The sequence below is a fragment of the Triticum urartu genome, chromosome 3A, assembly GCF_056163025.1.
Source record: "Triticum urartu cultivar PI428250 chromosome 3A, HENAU_Tu73, whole genome shotgun sequence".
Classification (NCBI taxonomy): Eukaryota; Viridiplantae; Streptophyta; class Magnoliopsida; order Poales; family Poaceae; genus Triticum; species Triticum urartu.
In genome coordinates, this window is record NC_141875.1 from 240,722,663 (window position 1) to 240,746,036 (window position 23,374).

The 23,374-nt window shown below is 46.8% G+C and overlaps 1 protein-coding gene across 1 annotated transcript; it reads left to right on the plus strand.

Annotated features, from left to right (window-relative positions):
- The first annotated feature begins 12,992 nt into the window (after positions 1-12,992).
- LOC147979335 (uncharacterized) lies at positions 12,993-17,895 on the plus strand. The gene is made up of 5 exons (XM_087515159.1): positions 12,993-13,064; positions 13,354-13,459; positions 13,572-13,718; positions 17,048-17,420; positions 17,514-17,895. Exons 1-5 carry the CDS (start codon positions 12,993-12,995, stop codon positions 17,893-17,895), a joined length of 1,080 nt encoding a protein of 359 aa, XP_087371285.1.
- The last annotated feature ends 5,479 nt before the right edge of the window (positions 17,896-23,374 follow it).

Genomic DNA, 23,374 nt, shown 5'->3' on the forward strand with positions numbered 1-23,374 from the left:
ATTTCCTGGGTGAATCAAATATGCTGAATCATGGGCCTCTTGCAGAATTAACTTCCTGATCTCCGAATCATTAGGCACATAAAGGTCTTCAAACCATAAGGTATCGTGCTCATCTTCACGAAATCCCTTAGCTTTTCCTTTGCTCATTTTCTCCTTTATAGAGGCAATCTCCTTGTTAGTCTTCTGGGCGTCTCTGGTCTTATCCATCAAAGTAGACTGAATCTCCAATGCTGCTACATAGCCTCTTGGTACTATTTCCAAACATAGCTCACGAAGATTCTCGGCTAACTCCCTTGGCAAATCTCCCGTCATTAGTGTGTTGACATGGCTTTTACGACTCAACGTGTCAGCTACTACGTTAGCCTTTCCGGGGTGATAATGCAATCTCATATCATAATCCTTGATGAGCTCCAACCATCTCCTTTGCCTGAGATTCAACTCCTTCTACGTGAAAATATACTTCAAACTCTTGTGATCCGTGTACACCTCACAATGGTTTCCAATGGGAAAATGTCTCCAGGTTTTCAATGCATGCACTACGGCTGCTAACTCCAAATCATGCGTAGCATAATTTAACTCATGAGGCTTAAGTTGTCGTGAGGCATATGAAACAACTCTTCCTTCCTGCATAAGCACTGCTCCAAGTCCTCGACGTGAAGCGTCGCAATACACCTCATAATCCTTGCTCTGATCTGGCAAAATCAACACGGGTGATGTAACCAAACGTTTCTTTAACTCCTGGAAACTAGTCTCACATTCCTCAGTCCATATGAACTTGGTATCCTTTTTCAACAACTCTGTCATAGGCTTTGCAATCTTTGAGAAATTCTCAATGAATCTCTGGTAGTATCCTGCGAGTCCAAGAAAACTCCGGATCTCTCCAGCTGTTGTTGGGGCTTCCCAATTTGTCACGGTATCAACCTTAGTGGGATCTACTGATATACCTTCTCCAGATATAACGTGTCCGAGAAATCTAACTTCCTTCAACCAAAACTAACATTTGCTAAACTTGGCATATAACTGATGTTCTCTGAGCTTTCCAAGAACCAAACGCAAATGCTCCTTATGCTCCTCTTCATTCTTCGAGTAAACCAGGATATCATCAATGAACACTACGACAAACTTATCCAAAAACTCCATAAACACTTTGTTCATCATGTTCATAAAATATGCAGGTGCGTTAGTCAGTCAAAATGACATAACAGTATACTCGTACAGCCCATACCTGGTGGTAAAAGCCGTGTTAGGTATATCCTGTTCTTGAATCTTCAACTGGTGGTATCCTGATCGCAGATCAATCTTGGAAAATACCTTAGCTCCTTGCAATCGATCAAACAGATCATTGATCATCGGTAGTGGGTACTTGTTCTTGATGGTTACTTCGTTCAATCCTCGATAATCAACAACCATCGTTAACGATCCATCCTTCTTCTCCACTAGAAGTACTGGCAATCCCCAAGGTGAAGAACTTGGGAGAATATATCCTTTATCTAGTAACTCCTTAATCTGCGTCTTAATCTCCACCAAATCCTTTGTGGGCATCCTATATGGTCTCTTTGATATTGGCCCTGTGCCTGGCAAAAGCTCAATCAAAAACTCAATATCTCTATCCGGTGGCATGCCTGGCAATTCTTCTGGAAATACATCAGGGAAATCTTTCACCACTGGTACTTCCTCCTGCACAACTCCTGTTAAGCAATTTACTTGAGTCCTCTTCGGCACATGCCGGGATACATACTTGATCCTTCTCCCTTCTGGGGTGGTAAGCAAGATCGACTTACTGGCGCAATCGATGTTTCCTCCATACATCCACAGCCAATCCATACCCAGAATTACATCCAATCCTTGTGATTCCAAAATGATTAAATCCGATGGAAACACATGCCTACCTATACTCAATGGCACTTGAAAACATCCTTGGCTAGCCATATACTCTGCTCCTGGTGAGCTTACTAACATAGGTGTTCTAAGAACTTTGGTGGGCAGGTTATACTTATCCACGAATTCCCTTGATATGTATGACTGCGATGCACTAGTATCAAAAAGAACGAGTGCAGTAAATGACTTACCAAAAACTTACCGATTACTGCATCCGGCTGCTCTTCAACCTCCTCCACGTTAACGTTGTTCACCTGTCCACTGTTGAAAGGGTTCGGCTTCTTCCCAGAGCTTCCATTGCCATTTCCATTCTGGGATTCAGGACATTCATTAGCATAATGTCCGGTCTTCTGGCACTTGAAACAAGTGATTTGGCTCAGGTCTCTCTTGGCTGGGGTTGATGGGTTGGTGTGGTTCTGGCCGTTGCTTCCTCCATTCCCATTACCATTCTTGGTGCCATTGTGATTGTGCGAGCTACCTCCTCCATGGGTATGCTGAAAATGTCCTCCCGGTCTAGGGGTAAAACGTGGCTTCTGCTGAGCTCCTAAATTGTACTTCCCTTGTCCATACTTCCTCTTGTGATTCTCAATCTGCTGCTGCTTCCCTTCAATCATGAGAGCACGATCTACCAACTCCTGGTAGTTGTTGAAGGTTGCTACCATCAACTGCATGCTCAACTCATCATTCAGTCCTTCCAGAAACTTCTCCTGCTTAGCTGCATCCGTAGCAACGTCATCTGGGGCATAACGTGGTAACTTACTAAAGTCCTCCACATACTAGCCAACTGTCCGTCCTCCTTGGCGCAAGTTGCGAAACTCTCGCTTCTTCATGGCCATAGCTCCTGCTGAAACATGGGCAATACGAAAAGCCTGCTGAAACTGATCCCACGTGACAGTGTCGACAGGGAAAGTGGTTGTGAAATTCTCCCACCATGATGCTGCGGGTCCTTCAAGCTGATGTGCGGCAAACTTCACCTTTTCCACATCTGTGCATCCTGCCGTGGTCAACTCTCTAGCTGTCTTGCGGAGCCAATCATCTGCTACTATCGGCCCGGTGCTACTGGAAAGCACCGGTGGATTCAGCCTTAGAAAACGGGCTAAGTGATCAACAGGTGGTGGTGGTGGTGGTGGTGGGTTGTTGTTGTTGTTGTTCCCCTGATTCTGATTCTGGACTAGCAACTGCATCAATGTGTTCTTCTACTGGATCAACTGAGTGAGCTCCGGTGGGAAGGTAAATCTGGGGTCACGTCTCGGAGGCATCTAAGGGTTTAGAAAAGATGAGATTTAAGAATAGAGGGGTCTAAAGAGAAAACACTACTCATATGCACATGAGGCAAAAGCAAACAATTCACTTCATTCAATCAATCAAACAAGGGCATACAATCAATCTGACTATCGGAAAAGTGCTCGGACTACTATATTTACATGGTGGACTACTACTACTGTTGGGGTCGTCTACTAGAAATATTCTTCGGTTGCAGACTCCATGATATCTGCTCCAGCTTCATCAACATAGTCATCATCGCTATGATCTGGATCCGAGTCGGTGTCGTCGATGATGATGTAGTCTTCTGGGCGAATCTCCTTGGGTTCTTCGTTTTATTCTACTGGTGTAGGGCCTCCCATGAATATTCCAATCTTCTTGATCAGATCGTCATTCTTCCCAACTAATACTTCAATTTCCTCTTCATAATCTTCACGTGTAGCCTTGAGTTCTTCCTCTAGTTCCTTGATTCTTGTCCTCGCCTTCTTCAGATCTATCATGTCGGTGCACATCTGGTTTTCCTGACGTCGAATGTGCTTTTTTAACTCCTGGATAAAAGCTGTAACTGATCTATCCTTCCTGGTGCTGATCATCTCCCAGTGCTCATCTCGGCGCCCACAAATTGGGTAGATAGTATCCTTGAGATCATTGCGGTAAACTTCTCCAATGCGTCCCATGGCGATGTGAGCTGCCATGCTCTTTCCTAGATTCCAAGTTGGTGCATCAAAAGAAAACTCTATGGGCTCAGTGACTGGCATGAACGTCCTTCCTGGAACTTGAACTTGAATCATCCAGCACTCTTCTTCAAGTAGAGTGGCGTTGTAGGTTCCGGTGAAGCTTGGTACTCCTATGTTCAGGTATATAGTGACTTCCTTCAAGTGACGTCTAGAGGGTGTATCTTCATTCGGTTGCGTGAACTTGTTCCTTGCATCCGCCATCCTAAAAGAGTAGAAAAGATGAGAGGTCCGAAAGAGAAGAGAGTGAGTAGTGATCTAGGTCTTTTAGCTTAGTGGCCATGTCCTACAGTCAGCGTGTGCTCTGATACCATCTTGTAGCGACCAGACCTCAAACGGTCCAATCTCCGTGCTCAGGTGTCATCCCTGGATCAGTAATGCTGACACCACACAGTACTTGAAGGTTTTATAACAGAGTAGCAATCACACACTTATTACATCAAGAGTCTCAAAAGAGAACTTATTACAATATGGCTTAAGGCCATCTAATAACGATAACAGCGGAAGGCTTGGAAGATAAGTGAGTCCATCAACTCCAACGGCATCACTGAGTATAGAACCACGACCTAAAAGAACCTTAATCATTGCCTGAAAAGTCTACAACATTAACATTGCAGCCCGAAACGGGTCAACACATGGAATATGCTGGCAATGTAATACATAGAGAGTAATGGAATGAAATAGGCTATACTATATGCATATTTGGCTGGTGGAAAGCTCTATGGTTACAGTTTTGCGTAAAGCCAATTTTTCCCTACTGCAAAGGAATAAATTTTAATTAACTATCATGGTAGTTGTTAAACATTGAGAATGGTTGACAGCATTCTCAATCCCAATTAAGCATCATCACTGAACAAAACCAACAAAATTAATTTTAGAGTAACATGATGAGATTCACATGATAATCTAGGTACTAGATACTCAAGATGTCCATAACCGGGGACATGGCTAACCATGATTAGTTTATACGCACTGCAGAGGTTTGCGCACTTTTCCCCACAAGACTCGATCTCCTCCATTGGGATTCTCGCACTACATGTTGTTTGAGAAACGAATGACCGAGACATAGTCTTCCAGAAGCGCTAGCACCTTACGATCGGGTAGACCGTTACACCTACTTTCCCCTACATCTGCTAGTCTACCACTGTAAGAGTTCGCACAACTTAAGCAACTATGCTAGAGCCCATAATAGCTTGTGGCTGCACACGGAAGTTTCTAGCATGAATAATCTCATGATCCCTTTGAGCCTGGGTGGCGGTTCAAAAGAAAACAGGCAATCACTAGAATACCCAGGTGCCTCAATCCACCCAGATGTTTATTTAAGTTGCCACCTAAGATAAACCATTAATTTAACAATCTCACATCTGTCATGGATTTCACTCACGCAATCCACGTCTACTAGCATAGCATAGCATAATAAGCAACGTAGAAGTAACTCCCAAAGGTTTGATAATAACAGGTAATAGGTACTACCTCACCTACTTACCAAACCCACAATTTAATTAGATCCTAATCATGCAATGTGTGAGGATTGATCTAATGCAATAAAACTGGGTAATTGGAAGTATGATCAAAGTGTTACTTGCCTTGCTGATGATCCGCAAAACCTAGCAATTCGAAGTAGCAAGCGGCGCACTTCGGGTACTCTATCGCAAACAAACAAGCATATAATAAGTGCTCAACTAATGCACAGGTAAAACCCGAATAAGAGATCTAACTAGAAAGTTCAACTTAAGAACTCCGGTTGGCAAAAAGAAACAAAATGAACGAAGCAACAAAAGAAAACGGTAAAAGAAACAAGCTTCGTTTACTATTCTGGATCTAGGGCAATTTTCATAGTGGCAAAAACTTGTTTGAGTTGGTTAAACGGAAAGAGGGTTTCGAGACGAAACTCCAGGCGCTTTAATCGCCTGATTCCGATAAATGAGCGAAAAGTTAGACTAGAACGAAAAACGGATCAGGAATCGCGATCAGAAAAATCGCGGATTTAATCCGAGAAAAGAAAAACGACGAATAGATTAATGAACGAGCGTTCGTTATCTGGACCTAAACGATGAACGCGTTCGTTAAAACGAACAAACAGGCGAACGCTTGCTAATTAAATAAACCGGAAAACCAATCTATTTAAGAAAAACGAAACTAAAAAAACGAACAAAACCGACGGAAAACCGATCTGTTTTCTAAAAAAACCGGCTGCGAGATCTACCTCCGGCGGCGGCGGATCCGGCGAGGCGACGGTGGCGGCGGTTCGCCGGGGCAGCGAGGCGGTGAGGCGGCGCGGCGGCGGGGCGGTGCGGCGGCGGGGCGGCGGCGCGGGGCGGCGGGGCGAGGCGGCGGCGGTTCGGCGTGGCGGCGCGGCGCGCTAGGGTTAGGGTTTGGGGGCTGGCGGCTTGGGCTGGCTCGGGCCTCGGGTGGCACTATTTAAAGGCCCGGCCAGGCGGAGTCCTGGCCGGTTACGGCCTAAGGTCGGTTCGGACTTTTTTTTAAATAATTACGCTCAGGAAAAAACAAAAGGAATACTAAGCGGACTCCAAAAATCCTGAAATAAATTTTCCCCTGCTTCTAAAATCAAGCCGCACAGGATGAACATTTATTTGCGGCCTAAATGCAATTTTGAAAAACGCACATTTTTCCTAAATTCAAATAAAATAGCAAATAAAACCAAAATAAAATATTATTTGATTTTTTTATTAAATCCTCAATATTTCTTTATTTTGGGAAAGTCATTTTATCCCTCTGTCATATTTTTGTAATAGAAATAATTGAAGATAAAATAAATAAAATCAAATGATCCTATTTTCAAAATTTGAGAAAAACTCAAATATGAAAATAACGAAATCCCCAACTCTCTCCGAGGGTCCTTGAGTTGTGTAGAATTTTCTAGGATCAACCAAAGTGCAATAAAATATGATATGCAATGATGATCTAGTGTATAACATTCCAAATTGAAAATTTGGGATGTTACAGTACATTGGTAGATGCACATGGTGCTGGTGCGTCCACTGTCCCGTGCAACTCATTAGGTGTTGTTAATCTAAGGCCTTGTTTGGTTAAAAACTCCCTAGTCCCTACCTGCTTGGTTCCAGGGACTAAACATGGACTAGAGGTTATTAAATGACATGCTAGAAGACCATGTTACCCCTAGTAATGAACTAATAGAGACAAGGTGTGATGCGTGGCAGGGGAAATTGTTGGAAAAAGTCCCAAAAAGGCTCCCTCGGGGTCTTCTTTCCTTAGTCCCAAATGCCCACTTTTAGTCCCTAAAAGTCGCTCCTGTTTGGTTTAGATGGGACTGACACGGAGTTTTTAAGTCCCTACACCAAAATGTCCCCGTAAACAAACACCCTCTAATAATGCCGCTAGAAAATTGATGCAATGCCATAGTTAAAAGCAAATTACATCTTTAACGAATTTTATTGTTAATATAATCTCTATGTTAATATTAATCAATGCCACCGTTTGAGAAATGCTACTGTCTTGCTTTCTTTCCCATTTAGAAAAGGTATATGCTTCTTTTTGTTGGCTTCTGTGTCATCCACCGTTATTGACCACTAATTGTTTCCTTTGCACCTCTGTGTAAACGGGGTTATCTACTTCACCTCGTTGCCATTGTGACCTTTTGTTGCACTGCACAAAACACTTTTGTTTTAAGAGTGTTTTGTGCAGTTCAACCAAAATGTCACACCGACAACGTTGCTTGATTGCTTGATCTTAGTGGAACTTCACAAGAGGAGCTCTTACTTCCTATCCGTTAAGGCGAATTTGGTTCAGATCTTCTTCTTGTGACTTGTTTGAATTATGCATCATGAGAGGTCAGTACTAGCCTTCTTTCACATGATTCTGTAGTGTGCTTTCATATGTTGTGCTACTTGTACGATAATGTTGCTTGATTTTAGTGAACTACACAAATGGAGACAAGACTTCCAATCTGTATGTGCACCGTAATATCCCATTGAGGTAAGATAAGGATATTTCACAACTGCTGGCCTGTATTTTGCCACTTTCATTAGAAAATTAAGTTTAGTACTATACTTGTGCTCCCTAATTGACATGCCAAATCTTACATTGAAGGCGAAGCTTGTCTGTTATTGAACCAAGTGATGAAGGGGAAGAACAAGCGGAAGAAAGACAAAAATCAACTCCCAGTGCTGTAATGAAGCACTGGAACTGTGATGACACAAGTAATGATATAGTTCTGCATCTTAATTTATTCCTATGGCTGGAACGAGCAATTGTTTTGCTACTAATTTGATGCCACTCTTAATGTAATATGTAGTTATTTCAACTTGTGAAAACAGGGATCTTCTTTGAAGATACCATATATTTTAGTGGAACTGCACAAGAAGATGTTGGAAACATTAAACTAATCGAGGAGTATATAGTAAGCATGGCCAGCACCGTAGATAGCAACAGATGGTTCCAGAGAAGTGCTTCATCTGTATGCTCTACACAATAAGCCTCCTGACAAAGGTTGGTACTCGCCCACTGGTTTCATCCATACGATTGAGCTTTGTCATCTCTATTGGTGTTGTGCTACTATTTACATACTGTCATGAAAAGTGGTATTGTCCTTGAGAAGTGCTTCATCTGTGCTGTTTTAAATATTTCCTTTCCTTTTTTTCGAGCAAACTGGGATGCTAGCATTTAGTAGTCCTCTTGTCTTTGCACAACAGGATCATCTTCCTCTGAAGAAGAATATGGAGTACGTGAAGTGACTATGCCAGGATGAAGAAGCCCTGTCTATCTTCTCATCAGAAGGAGCAGTTGAAGGATGGTTATATTACTCCCCACAAGACCAAATTAACTTCAGCTCAGAAGGACTGACAAATCTCCATCTTTTTCCTATGATGCGTGAGTACAATGTTGTTCTAGGATTCTTTCTAGTGAGTTCCATTTTTCTAAAAGTGTGCTCTACATGGACCATGTATGTGCCTGTTGAAACTGTCAATTCATAGTACAGTTTGCTTTATACTAATCACTTTTTTGTATTTGTGCAAACAGCGGTGCTCAGCTTGATTTCAATGGGAACTGCACAAAATGTTCATGAATACATCGAATCCTTCATTTCCACCACAAGAAAGGAGGTGCCGATAAGTTCAAGGCGTTGCAACATATAAGGGAGAAATCATACAAGCTACGCGCGAATTTGGTTGATTTTGGTGGAACTGCACAAAAAGAACAGCTGGTTTATTTAGCACGAGGTGCCATGTCAATGTCCGAACTGATGGCAAACCCTGCCCATTCCACAATCTTAGGCATTTGATTTTGGAATGGGATAACCTTGTCAAATTTTGCTCATTGATTTTAGCAAGACACGCGTTTGATATTTTCGAATGGGACGCCCTTTGCTGTCAGCAGCGTCGATCAATTTTTTTCTTTATTCTTTAGTTGTGAAGTAAATATTGCCTCTGACATGTGAGTCACTAAGATGCATAATCATCGATTGTTTTGAATGTTCTCTATGAATTGCCAGGCCTGTGTGTTTGATTGCAATGTACAGAAACGCTGCTCAAACTCTTTGTACTCCTTCTGTTCCTTTTTACTTCACACATTGTGAAAGTGCATACTTTTTTGTATAAGATTGGTCAAAGTAGAGATACTTTGACTGCAGACAAAACTTGTATGCAAACTAGAAAGGACCGGAGGGAGTACATGTGAAACTGCTGCAAACGAGGTGATCACCCTGGGAATAATGCTAGTACGTATTGTTTTGCATGTTCATCCAATGCCAGTGATACAGGAATTCGAACTAATCGAAATAAATTCATTCATACATGGTCGGATTTCATATAAACATGCCGGATTTCATTACATTTCATACATTCTTCAACTAAACAGGGGTGCGCTGGAGGTATAATTAATTAACCGAAGCTACCCACCTATGTCCCGCTGAGCCGAACAGAAGCTTCAGTGACTTAACTGCAGGTGCAGTTGCGTAATTGACATGTGGCCTGTTGGGCCCATGTGTCAGTCAGCCAACTGCACCAGCAGTTAAGTAGAAGCAGTGTTCTTCTCCAGCGTAGCTCTACGACTCCACGTCGCCGCCAAGAAGCTAATCGGCTGTCAATGGTCAACCCACTTAGCTTGTCTTCAACCGGAGGGTACCAGCGGTGGCCTTACTTGGACCCAAGCGGCGGCGACCTACCGTGTTCTACTCTTCCTTGTTTTTTGTGTGGCGCGGCCTCGTTGGCAGCAGGGCGGGGCCTTAGCGGAGCCGGCGATGTCCTCTGCCTCGTTGTTGGCGGGGCGGGGCCTCGGCGGAGCCAGCGGTGTCCTCTGCCTCGTTGTTGGCGGGGCGGGGCCTTGGCGGAGCTGGCGGTATCCTCTGCCTCGTTGTTGGCGCCGCAGGGCCTCGGCGGAGCAGGGCCTCGTTGATGCCAGCGGAGTGGGGACTCGTCAGAGCCGGCATTGTCCGCTGCCTCGTCCTCGGTCTCGCCAAATAGCTCCTCGCCTGCTTCATCGCCCTCTTTGCTAGCCTCTTTGTAGGCGGCCGCAGCCTCCGCCACCTGCATGCGGTACCGCCAGCGCTCGAGGCGGCCCTTGCGGGTGGAGCGGTATGAGTCGAGCAGCGCCTCCTGCTCCGCCTGCTCCCCGGCGATCTGCTCCTCTGCCTGCAGGTGCTCCTCGAGGAGATGGTGGTTGTAGGTGGCATCGGCCTGCGCCTCCCGGAACTGCTCCTCACGCATCTGCCTCACCCTGTCCATATATTGGGCACGGGCCTCGCCGATGGTCATTGTTCAATGCACCGGCGAGGATGGCGCGGAGGAGGGGGTTGGCGCTGGATCGTCGACTACCATGTTCTCCATCAGGACGTCGTCGTCCTCCGGCTGCCTACCGGCCAGCCGGTCGGCAGCAATGGCTGCCATCTCCTTGTGGTCTGTCGTCCGCCCGTCCCAAAAAGCGCTGGAGTGCAAGGAAGCCATGGTGGGCAGTAGTGGTGTGGACAGGAGAAAGGGAACGATTGCGGATGACTGCGGCTATGGCCGGCGCAGTAGTTTATATAGCAATGGTGGGCGGGCGGAGGGACGGACGTGTGGCGCCGGAGTAGCCGCCTCGGCAACCGCGTATCACTAAAGTGGGCGGCAGATGGACGGACGGACGGCACTTGTGTCGTTTGAAGGCGGAGCAATCGCCTGCACCGGGAAGCGGGGAGGGCGGCGCTGACTGTTCCAGGCGAAAAGCGCGCGCGGGCGAGGAGATGACTTTACTTGGAGAGGATGACAATGGGGACCCACCAGGTCCATAGCCTCACATACGCAAGTGCCTCCTTATTATATATATATAACTATAATTTGTTTTGCTTCCTCCTGGTTTCCTGACATCACGGTCCCACACCATTGTCAACCTATGTAGTACTCCATCCTTTCTGGTTTATAGGGCTTATCTCAAAATTTTAGTTTTTCCATTATATAAGGCTCAATTTGGTTGTTCCCCATCACATGTTCAGACTCGAAGGTGCATTAAATCATTGCATGCAAGTATTAAGAGAAAACTGACCAATGCATGCACTTTATGCATGCATGCATTGCAATTAATGCATTCGTAAGCATAATGTTTTGAGGAAAACAAAAGCATTAATTGGGTGCTTTTGCAAACTACAAAAAATATTCCACCACTCATCATCTACCTTGGTTGGTGAGAATTTTGAATTGAGCCTTATAAACCGGAAAGGAGGGAGTAGTCAATAAACGAGAGAATTGCACAATAAGCGGCCGACAGCTGGGACCAAGTAGCTCGAGCAGTATTTATGTTTTTGAGGTGTGAGCACTGCAGAGTTTTTTGATGTTTAGCCCAGATATTAATTTTTCTCCTCTGAACAACAATGAAAACATCGCTGCAGGTATTAACTGGGCGGGCTGTGGCCCGTCTAGCCCAGGCCAGATATCCATCCCAGATATTAATATTTTTCAAGCTGAAAATGGCTAGCCCAGCTATACTTTTTTTAGGAATACCCAGGCAAGGTCAAGTTGTTATTCTCCGCCCCGCTGGGGTGCAAATCTTTCCTAGGAGGGATGCATTAGGCTTAACAAGAAAATGGGCTTTAAGAAATAATAAATTGGATGTAATTATAAAACTGGGCAGTAACTATAAAAAAATGCACCAAACACGTGATTACTTTATAAAATATTTTTTTGGGTAATGAAAATTTAATTTCATTAATTGTTGCGAGCGCAATGTTTCGTTGGATTTTTACGTAATATAAATTTATATTGAAATTGTTTTTAATCTGACTAGAAATTTCGGGATAAAAATATTTCAGATCCCATCAAAATGTGGGAAATTTTATCGAATTCTGTTTTGAACGGTTGGTTGAAATTGGCTGTACTTTTAACAAACTATAAATGGGCTGTACTAAATTCCATTAGAATTCAAAAATGGGCTACACATTCTTACAAATATCAAATGGGCCCAAAGAATGTCATGAAGCTGCGTCTCCGGCCCGCCCAGGACGAAAAGCCCATTTTCTATCATAATTTTTTGTTATAGAAGTAGGAGCCCACCACATCTATGATGATACCGGGTTTTGTCACAATTATCGTCATAGAAGTGTCATATGTATGACAGAAAAAAAATCGTTCGGCCCAAAATGTCATGGATGTGTCTTTTTTTTGTAGTGGTGCCCGTGGTGGGGGTGGTCGGAGGGTGGCGATTGCCCCAGTCCAGGTGCCACCACTATGGATGTGCCCTTCAGCGAGGAGAATAGGTACAGACGGAATAACCCCTTCATTTGTACCTCGTGGAGCATGACCGCTGGGATGCTGCTCTTTTCCAGTGCCATCTGCTCCCGCTTCGGCTGCAGGGGAGGTGGTGACAACGTCGTCTGCGCTGACCACGTCCCCTGCAGTGCCCACATCCTCGTGCGCCCCCGCGTTCCCCGTGGCGTCGGGGGCCGCGGGCGGCGAGGCCTTTGAAGTGGACGGGTGAGTTGCGGCACCGGGCTTCTTCTTGGGCGCCATAGTCGATGGAGCCGTCGATGATGAAAATGGCAATGAATATGACGCGCTTCTCACACCCTCGGGTTCGCACAAGTGATCCCCCTACCTGGCGCGCAAAAGATGTCGTGTGAAACCACAGCCACCTATGGGACCAAGAGTCCCTTTCTGGTTTGGTTGGGGGATGGCACGTTGCACAAAGAGCGGAGGAGCGTGGAACAGCAAGGCAGAGATCACACGGGAAGCTGTTACCCAGGTTCGGGCCGCCGTGAGGCGTAAAACCCTACTCCTGCTTTGATGGATTGATGGTGAAAAAATGGTGGTGAGCGCAACACGCTTGCCTGCTAGGGTTGCCTCGGGGCCAGAGCGGCTACGCGCGCATGAGTATGTGAGGGTGTGGATTAGCCACCCAACTGACCAACCCCTTCTATGGTCACCATGGGCCTCCTTTTATAGATCAAGGGGTCGCCACAGTGGCAAATTAGTCATTATGCACTGATTAGATAGCAAACAGTGCTATCATACCTAACTCTGCGGGCTGACAGAGCACATTAAATGCTCTGCTCGACATCACATCACAGCTCGCCCGACAGGCTCTGCCGGGCTATTTTGCCAGCTACGTGCCTGCTTGCTTGACACATCGCATGACAGGTGTCACTTGGAGGTGTTTTCTATAGGAAGTGGCTGCCATGTGGCGAATAACAACCACTCAGTCACTTTAGACCTTGACACCGCACTGATTGACGACTTGGTTGGTTGTAAGGTGGAGTGGTGGTGTGGCTCATCCCCGCTAGCACCGGCAGGCCTACCTGGATGCTCTTGAAGCTTGCTTCTAAGGGTAACCCCATCCTCGCCAGGCTCGCCTGCCCAGCAAGGGAGGTTTTTTTCCTAGTGATATCTTGCTTCTGTGGTTAGTCTTGATCCTCTTGAGCTGCACATTGGTCCTTCGAAGAACTGATCCCTTGTGCTTCAGTCTGACCTTGGTGCTATGATCTTTTTCTCGTGCCTGTGCACAGTCTGGGCAACGGACCCAGGGTTTTTTGCACCTACAAAACCCTTCATATAGCAGAAGATGGGCACCGAGGGCCTGCCAGGTAGGCGGCAAGGCAGGGGGCGCGCCCAGGGGGTAGGGCGCGCCCCCACCCTTGTGGTTGTCTGGTGGGTCCACTCAGGTGCTTTCTTCGCCCAATATATTATATATATTCCAAAATAATTCTCCGTGAAGTTTCAAGACTTTTGGAGTTGTGCAGAATAGGTCTTTCATATTTGCACCTTTTCCAGTCCAGAATTCCAGCTGCCGGCATTCTCCCTCTTCATGTAAGCCTTGTAAAAAAAGGGAGAAAAGGCATAAGTATTGTACCATAATGTGTAATAACATCCCATTATGCAATAAATATCAATATAAAAGCATGATGCAAATGGATGTATCAACTCCCCCAAGCTTAGACATCGCTTGTCCTCAAGAGAAAGCCAAAATCAATAAATATGTCCACATGTTTAGAGATAGAGGTGTCGATAAAATAAAATACGGACATGAGGGCATCATGATCATCTTTAGAACAACAACATATATTGTCATATAATTTCTTATGCTAATGTAACAATTCATTTACAAGGTAAGGTATGAATCAAAAACTTTATTTTAGACTAACAAACTATGATCTCAGTCATCGAAGCAATTGCAATTTATCAAAACTTCACAAAGAGTTAATACAAGACCTTTTCAGCAAGTCCACATACTCTACTATCATTTAGTCTTTCACAATTTCTAACACTCACGCGATACTTATGGGTTCAAAGCTTCAATCGAACACAGAGAAATATAAGGGCTTATAGTTTCGCCTCCCAACCTTTTACCTTAAGGGTAATGTCAACAATAATAATTTATGAAAACTTACATCCGAGTGGATATATATATATATATGGATCTTTCTCCAACACGTAGTGCTTGCCAAAAACAAAAAGTGTAAAAAGGAAAGGTGAAGATCACCATGACTCTTGTATAAGGGTAGAAGGTAAAAGTAAAAGATAGGCCTGTCGTAGAGGGAAGCAGAGGTTTTCATGCGCTTTTATGGTTGGATGCACAAAATCTTAGTGCAAAATAACGTCACTTTATATTGCCGCTTGTGATAAAGAATTTTATTATGCAGGTGGTCGCTTTTATTTCTTCCATATCACAAGTTCGTATAAAGCTTACTTACTTCACACTAATAGATCATACATATTTTAGAGAGCAATTTTTATTACTTGCACCGATGACAACTTACTTGAAGGATCTTACTCAATCCATAGGTAGGTATGGTGGACGCTCATGGAAAAACGTGTTTAAGGGATGTTTGGAAGCACAAGTAGTATCTCTACTTGGTGCAAAGGATCTGGCTAGCATCAGAGAGAAAAGCAAGTTCAACATGCTAGAGGATCCATGACAATATAACTTCTATTCAGATATAAGAAAACATAACCCATTATGTTGTCTTCCTTGTCCAACATCAACTTTTTAGCATGTCATATTTTAATGAGTGCTCACTGTCGTGGTTCTAACTCTGATAGTGATGTAGGGGGGTATGTATGGAGAGGCTAGATCTTAGCTATGGAGGAGTTGTAAGCACACGAGGATTATGAGTTCAGGCCCTTCTCGGAGGAAGTAACAGCCCTACGTCTCGGTGCCCGGAGGCAGTCGACTGAATTATGTGTGTATGAATAACAGGGGTGCGAACCCTTGATACTGAGGAGGGGGTGGCTTATATAGAGTTCGCCAGGCCCCTCCAACCCTCGGTAATGCAGGGTTTAAAGTACATTAAGACTGGGGGTTACTGGTAACGCCCCTAATAAAGTGCTATGATGACCATAAAAGCTACTTAATGACCGACCGTTTGCGTGCAGGGTGACTTTAGATCTCCTGGCAGTCGAGTGGTTGGATCTTGGTCGAGTGATTGCTTCGTGGTCGAGTGTCTTGAATCCGTCGAGTGGGATACCTCCAAGTCGATTGAAAGGTGACTTCTTCTAGGGATGTCCTTGGGTAGGGTACTTAGGACAGGTCCATGCCCCTACCCTAGGTACATAGCTTCATCATTAGCCCCCGAATGGATCGAGGTTCGAGTGGGGAAGGAGTTGGGGACCTTTCCGACTGGTTCTTCATGTTATATGAATGTCTTGTTTTGGATCAATTGTCACGGATGACGTCGTCAACTTCTTTCAGTCGCCTTGATCCATTCTTGGCCTCTTGTCAAGTGAATTTCTTTACTTGTGAAGTTCCGAGTGACGGTGTGAAAGGGATCTTCTGTTTGACGAGTTGTTCTGCGGCCCGCGGATTTTGCTGGATTTGAATTTCGGGAAGCGCGCGGGACGGGGGCGGCCGCAGTAATCGGATGGGATAGGACGGAAGCTCCTCGATCCCAGCGCCACCTTTTTCGCCACGTACCGCACGCGCGCTTGTTGCGGGATTTGACGGGATTGCCTGGGCCTACCAGTCAGCCACTCGGAAGCGACCTCTTATAAGCTGCCGGCTCGGGACCCCCGAACAGTGCGCCTTCACTTTTCCCCCTTCCTTCACAAGATCCTCCGACACCTCCGCTCTCACCTTGGTGCCGTAGGTCTGTTCGAGCTTTGCTGGCGACGATGGTGAAGGAGAAGACGTCGGCTCTGGAGCGCGCGAAGAAGGCGGCGGTGCAGGGGAAGGGGAAGAAGTCCGCTCGGGGCGGATCTTCCTCGAGGACTGCTCTGCCCAAGGATTGGATCCAGGGCGACTGGATGCCGTCGGTGATTCGGCAGGATGATCTCGATGATCTGGTCGAGGGGGGATTCATTCCCCACGAATCTGCGCGTCTCCCGGGGAAAGAAGTCGAACCCCAGCCTCTTGATGGTGAGTGCGTCCTCCTCACCACCCATATCGATCACGGATTCTCTCTGCCTCCTCATCCTTTTTTCCGGAGCTTCTTGATCTTCTTCGGAGCGCAGCTCCATCACTTTACTCCCAATTCTATTGTGTATCTTGCTGCTTTCGTTTCCTTGTGTGAAAACTTCTTGGGTTGCCGCCCCCACTGGGGACTCTTCAAGCACATCTTCACTTTCCGCTCTCAGTCGGTCAAGAAGGCCAAGTTGAGTGACGAACGGACGCAGGTGATCCAGCTGTGCGGGGGCCTGGCGATCCAGATGAGGGGAAAAAGTTCCTTTCTGTCTATCACTTTTCCCGAGTCAGTCCGCGGGTGGCAGTCGACTTGGTTTTACTATAAAGACCAGGTGACCCAGGACAGTCGACTGGGCTTCCCCCTTTTTCTCTGAATCGAGCGCAAAAACCTGCCTCTCTGAAAGTGACGCCAGAGGAAAAGGTGCAAGTCAAGGTGCTGGTCAGTCGAGTGGTTCAGCTTGTCTGTGAGGGTGTGACTGGCATGGACTTGTTGGAAGTCTTCCTTCGGAGGCGCATCCAACCGCTTCAGGCTCGTGACCACCCGATGTGGCTGTACTCGGGTCTCGAAGACACCACTCGGATTCACCCAGAGGAGGTCACTGACGAGATGTTGGAAGGGTGGCTGTCGAGCATCACAGGGAACAAGGACAACCCCCGAGGAGCCAGGAGGATTCCTCCACTCGACCAAACATACGAAGTGGACAAGGTCTGACCTTGCGTTTCCGACTGAGATCTTGCTTTCTTTATTTGTTCTCTTTGGATCATTCGATTGACTTTTGTCTTGTTTGCTGTCCTCTCGGCCATTACTGAGATGTACTCGACACCCAATGGCGCACAGGAGCAGGCCGAGGAAGGAGAGGCGAGCGGAGGCGAAAGTGGAGACGAGAGAGAAGAGTGGGAATCTGACAGCAAAGGAGAGGGGGATGACGACGACGACTCCAATGAAGAGGAGGAGGAAGAAGTCGAACCTCCCCGCTCGGAACGGCGATCCAAGCTTACACACGACCCTGCGCGGGAACGTGGTAAGGCGACTGTCCCTGTTGGGCAGTCGTCGAAGCGCCCTCGGACCTCATCTCCAGTGCCGACAGAAAAAGCTCCCAAGCACCCGCGCGCGACGCCGTCCAAGGCGCCCAAGGCTCTACCCAAGATGAAGATGACTGTCCCCACCATTTCTGGGTAATACTAGAATTTGTTTTCCTTTGTTGAACGTGACAGACTCTTGGTCGACTCATTGAATAAGCTAACTAACTTTCGAAATTTGCAGTGCTGCCACCTCGGAGATCTCCGCCAAGGACGATGATCAAGAGATGGAAGACGTTGTTACCTCCAACCCCGGTACGATTACTGATGCTCTGCTTTTAGTCGACTAACGATTTCTTATAATTCCGGTCGATTGGATTTTTCTTGTAGCTCCTCCTCATGTCATTGACCTCCCTGATGATGACGACGAAGTGCCGCTAAGGGCGCGAAGGAACAGGAGGGCACCGGCTGGCAAGACCCCACAAACTACTCCGGCGCCTGAGGCTGTACTCCGGGAGGGTGGTGATACCACTCGGGCTTCTGTGACCTTCACTATACCTCTGACGAGTGTCCGGCTTTCGACGTCGACTGCAAATCCGCCTTCGCTTTTTGCCACACACCACGTCCCTGAGGACCAAGTGGGTGCCGCTAAAGAGGCTATACGCCAGGCGGGGATCATGATGGAGCAAGTGAAGGTGGTTCGGGAAGCCAGCCAAGCAGCTTATGACGCGAGTTCAGCTCTTCAGAGCAACATCCAGGTCAGTCGATTCATCGCTTGTTCTGTTAGGGTATGCTATCTGAAGAATCTCTTTTCCGAAGATCTTTATATCTGTACACCCACTGGGTGTGTCTATTAATCTTTTTGACGAGTGGGGGCACGCTAAGTGCACCCACTAGGTGTAGTCCCCGAGACTACGGTGGACTGCTGGCAGTCGACTGTAGTCTTTATATTGTGTTGCTTTAGTTGAACTTCTTCACTCGGTCTGGTCAGGCCATGTCGAATGGAACTGTACACGGTCGACTACGGGCAGTCGATTTTTTTTGGTCAAACCAGTGGGGGCACGCTGAGTGCACCCACTGGGTGTAGTCCCCGAGACTACTGTCGAATGTTTTTGATTCGGCTATAGTCTTAGAAACGCCATCATTATCTCTTGGTTACTCGGAAGCAACTTATCTTGGATGTCTGTCGACTGATTTTTTGCAGAAATCCTGCGAACTTGTGGCTCGCTATACTGAGTTGGAGAACAAACAGATCCAGCTGAACCTTGACTTGAAGCTTGCTCAGGAGAACTTGCAGAAGGCGAGGGACGAAGCAAAAGGTATGGCTGGTGAGCTTTTGTCGACTGTCCTTTCTTTCTGGTCGTCCTCGATGTTGATCTCACTTGCTGTTTCGCAGACAAAATGGAGGAGGCTCTGAAGAAGAAGGATCAAGACCTTGCCGAAGCGCAGAAGGAGGCCCTGAACAAAACGAAGCTTGCTGAAGAAAAACTGGCTTCAGTCGGTACTCTTGAAAAGGAAAACTCTATGCTGAAAACTGCTCTCGACGTGGCTAATCAAGAGGTCAGCCGTCTGAAGAATGGAAATATAGCTCCGAAGGAGAAGGTAGCAGTCGATTTGCACCTCGTCGTCCTTGTGGATGGGGATGTGTTCTGTACTTAGGCGAGCACTGGGCTGCAGCTAAGACCCCGAGTGGAAGGTCTGCTCTCCACTCGGTAGGATTTTAAAAACTTAGGCGAGTACTGTACTGCAGCTAAGCCCCCAAGTGGGAGGTCTGCTCTCCACTCGGTAGGATTTTTTCAAACTTAGGCGAGTACTGGACTGCAGCTAAGCCCCCGAGTGGGAGGTCTGCCCTCCACTCGGTAGGATTTTTTCAAACTTAGGCGAGTACTGGACTGCAGCTAAGCCCTCGAGTGGGAGGTCTGCTCTCCACTCGGTAGGATTTTTTCAAACTTAGTCGAGTACTGGACTGTAGCTAAGCCTCCGAGTGGGAGGTCTGCTCTCCACTCGGTAGGATTTTTTCAAACTTAGGCGAGTACTGGACTGCAGCTAAGCCTCCGAGTGGGAGGTTTGGTCTCCACTCGGTAGGATTTTTAAACACTTAGGCGAGCACTGGGCTGCAGCTAAGCCTCCGAGTGGGAGTTTGGCTCACCACTCGGTAGGATTTTTAAATACTTAGGCGAGTACTGGGCTGCAGCTAAGCCTCCGAGTGGGAGATTTGCTCTCCACTCGGTAGGATTTTAAACACTTAGGCGAGCACTGGGCTGCAGCTAAGCCTCCGAGTGGGAGTCTGGCTCACCACTCGGTAGTATTTTTAAATACTTAGGCGAGTACTGGGTTGCAGCTAAGCCTCCGAGTGGGAGGTTTGCTATCCACTCGGTAGGATTTTTAAACACTTAGGCGAGCATTGGGCTGCAGCTAAGCCTCCGAGTGAGAGTCTGGCTCACCACTCGGTAGGATTTTTAAAAACTTAGGCGAGCATTGGGCTGCAGCTAAGCCTCCGAGTGGGAGTCTGGCTCACCACTCGGTAGGATTTTTAAACACTTAGGCGAGCACTGGGCTGCGGCTAAGCCTCCGAGTGGGAGTCTGGCTCACCACTCGGTAGGATTTTTAAATACTTAGGCGAGCACTGGGCTGCAGCTAAGCCTCCGAGTGGGAGTCTGGCTCACCACTCGGTAGGATTTTTAAACACTTAGGCAAGCACTGGGCCGCGGTTAAACCTCCGAGTGGGAGTCTGGCTCACCACTCGGTAGGATTTTTTTTTACAAACTTAGGCGAAACGGATTCGCAGCTAAGCCACCCACTGGGGGATTTCACACGCAAACAAAGGCGACAACAATTATAGGAAAAACTGTAACACTCTTGTCTTTGATAAATAGACTATGGAAGTTTTTCTTATTACATCTCATCCGAGTGAGAATTCAAGTGTAAAAGGGGTGGAGCAGTTCCGCATTCCAAGCTCGTGGCTCATCGATTTGGCGATCGACATTGTAAAGGTGATACGCTCCATTGTGGAGGACTCTGGTGACGATGAAGGGACCTTCCCAAGTAGGAGCGAGCTTGTGTGGTTTCTGTTGATCCATTCGGAGGACCAAATCTCCTTCTTGGAAGGCTCGACTCTTCACATTTCTGGCATGGAATCGACACAAGTCTTGCTGATAAATGGTCGATCGGATCATAGCCATTTCTCTTTCTTCTTCCAGGACGTCGACTGCGTCTTGCCGGGCTTGTTCTGCTTCATCTTCGGTATAAAGCTCGACTCGGGGTGCATTGTGAAGTAGATCACTCGGCAGGACTGCTTCCGCTCCGTAAACCAGAAAGAACGGAGTTCTTCTAGTCGACCGATTTGGGGTGGTCCTCAATCCCCACAGAACTGACGGAAGCTCGTCGACCCAAGCGCCTGTTGCGTGCTTGAGATCACGCATCAGCCAAGGCTTTAGTCCTTTGAGAATCAGACCATTTGCCCTTTCTTCTTGTCCATTCGACTGGGGGTGGGCGACCGATGCATAGTCGACTCGTGTGCCTTGAGAGTCGCAAAAAGCTCTGAACTTGTCTGAATCAAAGTTTGACCCATTGTCGGTGATGATGCTATGCGGGACTCCATATCTGAATGTTAACTCCCTGACGAAACTGATAGCAGTGCAAGCATCAAGATTCTTGATAGGCTTAGCTTCAATCCATTTGGTAAACTTGTCGACTGCCACAAGCACATGTGTGAAACCGCTCCTGCCTGTTCTCAATGGGCCAACCATGTCCAGTCCCCAAACAGCGAAGGGCCAGACTAGTGGAATGGTCTTCAGAGCTGATGCAGGCTTGTGCGACATGTTGGAGTAGAACTGGCACCCTTCACACTTGTCGACTATCTCTTTTGCCATTTCATTTGCTCTTGGCCAGTAAAATCCCGCTCGGTATGCTTTAGCCACAATGGTCCGAGAGGACGCATGATGACCACAGGTCCCCGAGTGGATATCATCAAGGATTATCTGACCTTCTTCTGGTGTTATACACTTCTGACCGACTCCAGTCGCGCTTTCTCTATACAACTGTCCCTTTATGACTGTAAAGGCCTTGGATCGACGGACGATCTGTCGAGCCTCTTCTTCGTCCTCCGGGAGTTCCTTTCTCAGGATATACGCGATATATGGTATCGTCCAGTCGGGGGTGATTGCCAAAACTTCCATGATTAGGTCGACCACTGCCGGAATTTCAACTTCAGTCGGATCTGTGGCACTCTTTGGCTGCGGGGCTTCATCTGTAAAAGGATCTTCTTGGACTGATGGCGAGTGGATGTGTTCCAAAAACACATTGCTGGGGATGGCTTCTCTCTTGGAGCCTATCTTTGCCAAATCATCAGCCGCTTGATTTTTCAGTCGGGCGATGTGATGAAGCTCTAACCCCTCGAATTTCTTCTCTAACTTTCTCACTGCATTGCAATAACCAGTCATAGCTGGACTTCTGACGTCCCACTCCTTCATCACCTGATTAACCACCAAATCTAAGTCGCCATAGACCATGAGGCGACGGACGCCGAGTGAAATGGCCATGCGCAACCCATACAAAAGTGCTTCATATTCTGCTTCGTTATTGGAGGAATCGAAGTGAATCTGGAGAACATATCTGAGCTTATCTCCTCGGGGGGAAACCAATACTACCCCAGCACCGGAACCATTCAGCATCTTAGATCCATCGAAGAACATGGTCCAGTGCTCCGAGTGAACTTGAGTCGGAAGTTGCTGTTCGATCCACTCGGCGACGAAATCTGCAATTGCTTGGGACTTGATAGCTTTCTTTGCCTCAAACTTGATATCTAGGGGAAGAAGTTCAATCACCCATTTGGCCACTCGACCAGTTGCATCTCTGTTGTGCAAAATCTCTAATAGTGGAGCGTCGCTGACGACTGTAATGGGATGATCAGAGAAGTAATGTGCAACCTTCTTCGTGGTCATATAAATCCCATATACAAGCTTCTGGTAATGAGGATATCTTTGCTTTGAAGGAGTCAAAACTTCAGAAACATAATATACTGGGCGCTGAACTTTGAAGGCCTTTCCTTCTTCTTCCCGCTCGACCATAAGTACTGTACTGACAACTTGTCCTGTGGCTGCCATGTAAAGCAGCAAAGGTTCCTTGCTGACTGGGGCAGCAAGCACTGGCTGGGTGGAGAGCAGAGCTTTGAGCTCTGTAAACGCTGCATCAGCTTCTGGAGTCCACTCGAACTTGTCGGACTTCTTCATCAGCCGGTAAAGAGGCAATGCCTTTTCACCGAGGCGAGAGATGAATCGACTTAAAGCAGCCAAGCATCATGTAAGCTTCTGGACATCATGCACACGCACAGGACGTTTCATCCGGAGTATAGTACCAACTTTTTCAGGATTGGCGTCGATTCCCCGTTCGGAAACAAGAAAACCGAGTAACTTCCCACCTGGAACTCCGAATGTGCACTTTGACGGATTGAGCTTGATATCATACCTCCTGAGGTTGGCAAAGGTTTCAACAAGGTCAGTCAGCAGGTCGGAACCCTTCTGTGACTTAACCACAATATCATCCATGTATGCCTCCACATTCCGACTAATTTGAGTGAGAAAACACTTCTGAATCATCCTCATGAACGTGGCCCCGGCATTCTTGAGGCCGAACGGCAT